This window comes from Polypterus senegalus, chromosome 6, assembly GCF_016835505.1.
Source record: "Polypterus senegalus isolate Bchr_013 chromosome 6, ASM1683550v1, whole genome shotgun sequence".
Classification (NCBI taxonomy): Eukaryota; Metazoa; Chordata; class Cladistia; order Polypteriformes; family Polypteridae; genus Polypterus; species Polypterus senegalus.
In genome coordinates this window covers 65,836,265-65,844,592 of record NC_053159.1, presented here as the reverse complement: position 1 = coordinate 65,844,592, position 8,328 = coordinate 65,836,265, and the positions used below count along the sequence as shown (strand labels likewise).

The 8,328-nt window shown below is 40.1% G+C and overlaps 2 protein-coding genes across 2 annotated transcripts in view; both read right to left on the bottom strand.

Moving 5' to 3' along the window:
- Positions 1-5,821: 5,821 nt before the first annotated feature.
- On the bottom strand, positions 5,822-8,286 carry LOC120531109 (migration and invasion inhibitory protein). Its single transcript, XM_039756197.1, has 7 exons — positions 8,079-8,286; positions 7,305-7,416; positions 7,156-7,235; positions 6,901-7,027; positions 6,720-6,816; positions 6,420-6,491; positions 5,822-6,323 (listed from the first exon to the last, which is right to left on the bottom strand). The coding sequence occupies exons 1-7, from the start codon at positions 8,134-8,136 to the stop codon at positions 6,141-6,143; spliced, it is 729 nt and encodes a 242-aa protein (XP_039612131.1). The 5' UTR covers positions 8,137-8,286; the 3' UTR covers positions 5,822-6,140.
- Positions 8,151-8,328, bottom strand: part of LOC120530626 (tumor necrosis factor receptor superfamily member 26-like) — a 29,791-nt gene continuing 29,613 nt past the window's right edge. The window contains exon 8 of the mRNA XM_039755047.1: positions 8,151-8,169. Within this exon, the coding sequence (XP_039610981.1) occupies positions 8,151-8,169 (19 nt within the window). The remainder of the gene's footprint in view (positions 8,170-8,328) is intronic.

Genomic DNA, 8,328 nt, shown 5'->3' with positions numbered 1-8,328 from the left:
TGGGTAGTCCTGAGAGGAGTGCGTTACAGTAATCTAGTCGACTGAAAACAAAGCGTGAACTAATTTCTCAGCATCTTTCAGTGATATAAGAGGTCTAACTTTACTTATGTTTCTTAAGTGAAAAATGCTGTCCTAATGATCTGATTAATATGTGATTTAAAATTCAGATTACAGTCAACAATCACCCCTAAGCTTTTTACCTCCGTCTTGACTTTTAATCCTAATGTATCCAGTTTATTTCTAATAGCCTCATTGTATCCATTATTGCTGATCACTAAAATTTCAGTTTTCTCTTTATTTAACTTGAGAAAATTACTATTCATCCATTCTGAGATACAGTCAGACATTGTGTTAGTGAATCAATAGAATCGGGTCATCAGGTGCTATTGATAAGTACAGCTGTGTGTCATCAGCATAGCTGTGGTAGCTCACGTTGTGCCCTGAGATAATCTGACCTAACGGAAGCATGTAGATTGAGAATAACAGCGGACCCAGGATAGAGCCTTGTGGAACACCATATGGATATCATGTGTCTTGAGTTGTAATTCCACAACTAACAAAAATTTTCTCCCTGTCAGGTAGGATTCAAACCAATTTAAGACACTGCCAGAGAGGCCCACCCATTGACTAAGGCGATTTCTAAGAATATTGTGATCAATGGTGTCAAATGCAGCACTCAGATCTAAGAGGATGAGAACAGATAAATGGCCTCTGTCTGCATTTACCCACAAGTCATTTACTACTTTAACGAGTGCAGTTTCTGTGCTGTGATTTGTTCTAAAACCTGACTGAAATTTATCAAGAATAGCATGTTTATTGAGGTGGTCATTTAACTGCATAATGACTGCCTTCTCCAGAACTTTACTTAAGAAAGGCAGGTTAGAGATGGGTCTAAAATTTTCAAGAGCTGAGGGTCAAGATTATGTTTCTTAAGTAGGGGTTTAACTACAGCAGTCTTAAGACAGTCTGGGAAGACCCCAGTATCTAGTGACAATTTACTATGTCAAGAACATTATCAATTAGCACGCCTGATACTTCTTTGAAAAACCTTGTTGGTATCGGGTCAAGGGCGAGGTGGAGGTTTTAATTGAGAGATTATTTTTTGTAAATCAGGTAAATCTATCCTAGTGAAAGAGTTTCATTTGTTTATAACAGGATGCTGGGGTTTAGGAGGAACCTTAGTGTTGGATGGATATATTATGTTATTTCTAATATCATTAATTTTTTGATTGAAAAATACAGCGATAGCCTCACAGGTTTTACTGGAAGTACTTAGGAGGCATTCCTTTGAGTTACCTGGGTTTAGTAGGCGATCAATTGTAGAAAATAAGACTCTGGGATTACTAGCATTGTTATTTATAATCTTAGAGAAATAGCAGCGCCTCTCAAGACGGACAGTGTTATTGTATTCTGTTATTTTAACTTTTAATATTTCATAGTGGATAGTAAGTTTAGTTTTCCTCCATTTACGCTCAGCTCTGCGGCATGTTCTCTTTAAATCCGACACTCTTTGGGTCTTCCATGGTATAACAATGCTAGAAGATTTTTTAACTGTCTTTTCAGGTGCAACTATGTCAACAGCAGCTCTCACTTTAGTATTAAATCTTTCCACCTTACTATTTACATTATCCTCACTATTATAGCTGGCACTATAAACGGACTGATTGCTTAGAATGTTTGTAAGTTTTAAAGCTGCTGCTGAGTCAAAGAAGCGTTTTTTAACAATATGCTTCTCATGGGTGTTTTTATCATTATTTCTATATTAAAAAGTAGAAGAAAATGGTCTGATAGACCAATATCAATGACCTAGTCTAGTCTTAGGCCAGACCTTATCTTGTGATCAACCTTGCAGAAGTCCTTGCTCATCGTGGAGTTAACAGTGCCATGGGAGACAGCAGTTGATGAGGCATATGAACGCAAAGTTTTTAGGTATGCAGACATGGCAGCTGAGGCAGAACAATGAGGCTGGCATACCCAGGTGCTCCAGGTAGAGGTAGGATGTAGAGGGTTTGTAGCCATGTCAACAATCAGCCTTTTGAAGGGGATGGCATTATGAGGGCGGGCCTTCTGACAGTCCATCAAGTTGCTTTCAGAAGCTGCTGAATGAAGAGGTAACTGGATTTGGCTGAAGAGAAAGTATCTCAACTGTCTGACACATATATGTCACCTACTGTCTTCCTTTCTTTCCTGCAGTATTCCTCTGTTACCTCAAATATTTCTTATTTCAGACCTTTATAGTCTTCTGCAAGTTATGTTGTCTGGGTATCCTGACAGCCAAACTAGTCATTGTCGCCCACTGACTGAATGTGTCACTGCCGACAACTAGCAGCTCTCTTTCTACAACGTAATATGTTTCGAGTTGTCTGCAGTGAGGATTCATGGTGCTTCCAGTAATGTAATTGAATCCTTGTCTACTTGATTGTGGAAATTCCGGCTTGTAACTCCTTGATTGTTCTTCTTTTTCTTTTTTTTCTAATTCCTTTGGCTTAGGCTGGGTGGAAGAGGGTGGGTTGGGTTATTCTGTATGCTATGTCAGTTTGTTGATATATCCTGCCAATTTGTCTTTACTTAATAAAAAAGTTGATCACAGAAATAAATAAATAAATAAATAAATAAAGCTTTATTTTTCCCTTACAAAAGAACAACCTTCTTCTTTGGAAAAATAAATACAAATCCATAAAACATTACGTGATTGTCAATAAAATAAAAACAAAAGAGAGCAGCAAATTGGTGTGGCATACTGCGGCTGTTAATTGACACCCAAAGCTGTACTAATGATCCTGCGTCATGGAAAACATTGCAGGACATAAGAGACTGGAAAGCTGAGCAGATCACTTAAAATGAACACATCACAAACAGGGCTGCCTTTTCTTAATTGTATACATTAAATTTAATTGAAAGAAACAAATGCAGTCACACAGTCATACGTGCAGTACATTTATTGTCAGAAAATATTCATTTGTACAAAACAGTGTGGGAAGAAATGATGTTTTCACACTGGACTGATTAACTACACCACAACACTTCAGCTTTTATGTGAAACACTTTGAAGTAGCCCTGCACAGCCAGTCATCTCACTACGCAGTGGGGGGAAAAAATCTGCCCACACATACTGTTATCAGACAGGGAGTGAGTGAGCACACTGGACAAAGCTGACACTAACAAACCATAGGGTGGAGCCATTTGCAGTAATGCCACCAACATGACACTGGCTGCCTCTCAGTAGCTCCTTCTGCCATTGACCTGGTCTCCTCTAGGAAGACTTCATTTTTGAGAGTTTTGATGCTTTTGTGCATTTGGTTTTATTTGCATTAACTGCATTCCTTATTTTTCCCACAGCGGTTTGGTTTTCTGTATTTTTTTTTCCCAAGTAGAATCTGAGTAAATATGACACAGAATGGCGACATTCATTTTTTTCTTTATTTATTAGGTAAACATATAAGATCACCAATCTTTCATGTCACACAATAATTGCTATTTTGGGTGCAATTACATTTGATGCCACATTTCCTCCCACACCACAGTGAAGTAATTGTTGCCCATCCCTCCATGCTGTATTGCTTCATTTAAGTTTCTAAGTATAAAGCAACTGCTTCAGGTTCAGTCAGAGTACCTCAGTAATGGAGTTAGGTCTGCACTCAGGATTTCTTAAAAATGTATTTCTTTCAGCCATTCAGGTGTAGACCTGTACGTGTGTATTTCCGATGATTGTGCAGCTCGCACATTCAGTAATACTTAATGTGCAAAGGATCATACATTCTCACAAAAAGTCCTCTAATACAAAGTGTACTTCATAGTTCTTTAAGTCACAAAGTATCCTCAGGACAAGACATTGTCACCAGTGTGCTTGAAAGCTGGCATTGGGGATCTTGCTCTTTAGTGCAGTGTTAGCCTTTCTCCAGCTATAAAAGGGCACAATGATTAAAATGAAATGAATGGGGCCTCATTCCAGAATTTGTACAGACAACTCATTTCCTTATGTTCTTATGTTGACACAGCTCTCCGGAAGGTTTTCAGGAATTTGATTTGCATGTGGCATGAATTGCCTCTAAAATCTGTGTGTGGACGTCACAGATAGTTGGATTCTAGTAAGGCTTTTCCTAAATCTCCCTTGAGTGTTACCCAAAGTATTTAATTACTAATTGTATTTGTAATTGAGGTTGTTACTCAATTTTTTCTGTACTACAGTCCTCCATGGGTCCGTCAAATTCACTTAAAAATGTACAAGAAATCTTTACATACAAAGCCAAATCTGCTTAATTAAATTAGATTGATTGCTAAGGCTACTAGAGCTAATCATGACCACATCCAAGGCAGGGACAAGCTTGAGATGGAATAACAATCCACACAGGGTGCACTAACAGACACACGCAAGGGTCTACTTAGGATCACACTCGAATACTGGAGAACTCTGAGGGAAACCCAAGTAAGCATGGGAAGGATATGTAAGCCTTACACAGACAAAAACTAGAAGTGAGATTGAACACAGCATGTTGCATTCTTGAGGCAGCAGCACTAACCACTGTTGCCCCTTTAATCAGTCAGATGGGGGCAAATACTTATTCACAGCACTATGGCATAAGTGAACACGATATACTGGTGTTTCCTTACTTGGGAATGAGATTAAGGCTCTGCTTCTTTCTGCCGTCGACATTATGCCAGATTTACAGCAAACCCTTAATTGCGCCATGATGGTACCATCTAGGATGGGTTCCCACCTTGGACCATTACTTTTGATTACTGAGATTCATCTCACCATAAGAACAGATAGGTTTGACAATAAAAGACAGGATATTGCCACACTGGTAATGACACAATTTCTAAACAAGTCATAAGTGAAAACTAGCCCAGACACACAGACCATTGTGCTGAGCCAGCCTGATTTCACCTTCACACTACTGTGGCTTTTTATTCTAGCAAAGGAATCCTTCCCCACTTGACCACAGATGAAGATAACAGCCTCACAAAGTACAGTATGATGAAACACAACAATAAAGTTAGCCCTGCAGGCCCATTCTGGTAAACTGTTATTTACTGGAATGCGTGCTACAACTAGCCAATCAGAGTTGTACTTTGGTTCATAATGAAAACACACACTAGTCATTTTGAGAGAATATGATTAAAAGATTGACTTCACATGAAAGACGTGTACAGCAGAGGCTCCACCTTATGACGCGGTGGAGTGAAAATGAACGAGCTTGATATCCATAATTGCCACTCTGCTGTCAGTTATGCAAATCTATCATGGACAAAATATGGCATCCACATGAAGGCAAGGGCGTTTCCCCACACAAAGTGAGGCTCAATGCACGACTGCAGGGGACAACCAGGGCCCCTTTCCCAGCCGAGACACCTCCATAGTGGAAGGACAAGGACAGGACACTATTTCCCCCAGAGCAATAGATGGGTTGTAGCGGTGCCTCAGATTCCCCCAGAGCTTCATGGGATTTGGAATTCGTCACAGCCCTGTTGGGTTTCATGGGTGCTGCCAGGCCGTAGTATGTCAGGCTTCAGCCACATCCAGGAGTGCTTTTGGATCATACAGATATACCATCTGGAGTGCTTCAGGTGTAGCATAAAAAGGTTCAGCCTCATCTCTTTCAAGGAGCCAGAGGACAAAGCTCGCTGAAGGAGGAGAAGAGAAAGAAAGTGCTGCTTTTATTGTTCGCACTTTTGTACTGTGCTGCGAGGAACAATTTGGGAAGGCTGTGTGTGCTGAACTTATGCCTGGTGTCTGTCTGTGTCAGGGTTGGGGAGCTGGTGTGCCCCCTGCACACCACACAGATTAAAAGGTTTCAGTAACAATACAACACAATTTTGATTCCCTTATTTTAAATATTTTTAATATGAAACCCAGTCATAATTATTATCTGCTAGCCTCACTCAAACAACACACAAACAATGGATTCATTACCAAAAAGATCAGATCTTACAAATAAATTCATGCAAGATTTTCAGTGTAAGATTCCCCTGATGTATTTGCAATGGAGCAAGAAATGGAGAGAGACTGTAAAGACCATAAAACAGATTTCAGATGAATGATATGTGAAGTACAGCACAGAGTGCCCAGGTTGTCAGTCAGGGAGTTCATCATCTACATGGGATATATGGCACAAACATTAGGAATGTTTTCAGAAGCATTAGTAAACACTGTCTCCTGAGGTAGGCACTGTCCTTGTTGGCCCCTCCATGTTCTGGAAGTGATACTCTGCAGCATGCGATAAGCTTAGAAGTTCATCTGAAGAGATGATAGGTTCCTCAGAGTTCTTGTCATGAAGCAAACTTAATAGCTTGCCGTTCAGCACCCCAGACACAGAGCAGCTCTAAAATTTAAAGACAAGCTCATCTTAACAATTATTTGATTGTATGCCTCACTGAAGCTAAGCTTCTCAATCTATGAATGACAGAAGTCCGCTTACCTTTCTTATGCCAAAGCTATTGCTATGTGAGGTGGATAAGGAGCCATTGTTGGACCATCCTGAAAGGCAGTGCTAGAGAAAGAGGCAAACGTCAGCAGAATAGTTATCGGGGAAAAGAGACAAGATAAAAGGAACACAACCTCTTTGTAGATGATATTTCACATAACACATAAATGGTAAATAATGACATTTGTGCAGAATTTACAAAACACCTAAATGCAGAAAGCTGGGAGTTGCGTCAGTCACAGGACACAGTACCTGGAGGCCATATCAGAATGTTACTGAAGAGGAGAAACTTACAGAGGGCAGAGACAAGGAGTCCGTAGGGTCAAAACTCTTTCTTCGATGTGCCTTATACTTGTAGGCAGGCAGCAGGGTTGATCGTGGGATACTGATCCTAAAAGCGTATAATGTCCAAGTGAATGGTTACCTCACACCCCATGCTTAGGTGCTAAACAGCCTAAACTAATAGGCCTCCTACCTTATGAAGGCAGGCTTCTGTTCACTACTCTGCAGGTGATTCCTTGGAAGCTTGCAGATGGCACAAGCAGCCTCAGGTTCAAGAGGCACAGTAAAAAGGCGACGGTCAACTCTGTAGCAATGAGTACCTGAAAGAAACAAACGTTTATTCATCGTGTACTGATGTTACAGGCAGGTGGGGGTGGGCCTAACATGGAGAATTACAAAGCAGTGGTAATTCGAGATGAGCACACTTTTAAAAGGATACTTTACTCACATTGGTGTGTGTCCAAGGAAGGAAGGAGGTCTAACTGGGGCTCCACCAGTGGAGGGGCTGTAAACTCAACGTCCTCCTCTCTAGAAATAAAACATGGCAAGTTATCACCAAGTCAGAGCATTACCAACTGTAGCAGCCGCTCCAATTACCTGACAATGCTGCTGAAGAAGCACTCATCCTTGTTCACCTGACGAAAGTTTCTCAGCTCAGTAAAATATTCCTCAGACTGATCAGACAGAGAAGATTCTGCATCCAACTGGCCTGAAAGCAGGAAACTGTATGCATTACTGAGGATCATGGGACAATGGTGAATAACTACTTTAAACTGTGCGCACTTATGGATATACACATCCAAACTAAACCAGGAACAGAGCCCTTTTTTTATATATTTGATATATCGTTATTCCCTGGGAGGAAAAACACAAAATGGGGCCATTGCCAGCATCGGGGGTGGTTTGGGAAGAAAAAAAAAAAAAAAAAAGTGCAGCTTTCTAAGAAACAAATACATAACAGAAAAACTGCAATTGATCAAAACTTGTACTCTGCAAACAAAAACATTTTAACATGAACATTCAGCATGCCAAAATACATCCTCATATACAAACACATGAAAAAAGGTTGTGTGGCCTAGTGGGTACAGCATTAAACTGTAACCCACTGCTTCGATACCTACCACAAACTCATGGCATAAATCAGAATCAAAATTTCTAAACCAACTAGTTTTCCAATTGTGGACTTTTATAATTAGTCATAGTATCTGCAAAGGGTACTGCTCTCTGCATACTATTTTATTCTAAAGTGGCACAGCACCTTGGGGTGTTTGAGAACACATTTTTTACTTTTTTTTTTATATATAAAAAAAATGACTGTACAACTGTACTATATTAACGCATTTTCGCTTTTCTTCTCAAAAATACACATACCTGCTATCCAATCATAGCCCAAAAAGGCCTTTTCACACAAGTTTTCATGGTATTCCATGTCTGCCTGGAAGGTCACATGAACCTCACCTTTCTAGAAGTAGGAGCAGAAAGAAAAGTGTAAGGACACTACAGCTCAACAGCTAGCATGAAACCTGCAATCCTCAGCGGTGCAATGCTGCCACCTGCCAATATTTAATTGTAACTACACCCACTTTAAGCTACCCTCTGAAAAAAAATCCTGATGGGATTT

What these genes read in the sequence shown, in the direction of transcription:
- LOC120531109 (XM_039756197.1), bottom strand. Translation starts at nt 8,136, where the DNA reads ATGGAATACCATGAAAACTTGTGTGAAAAGGCCTTTTTGGGCTATGAT. An exon ending in CAGAAGCCTGCCTTCATAAG is followed by an intron (nt 6,817 to 6,900) that starts GTAGGAGGCCTA and finishes ATACGCTTTTAG; the next exon opens with GATCAGTATCCCACGATCAA. An exon ending in ACTCCTTGTCTCTGCCCTCT is followed by an intron (nt 6,492 to 6,719) that starts GTAAGTTTCTCC and finishes CTCTTTCTCTAG; the next exon opens with CACTGCCTTTCAGGATGGTC.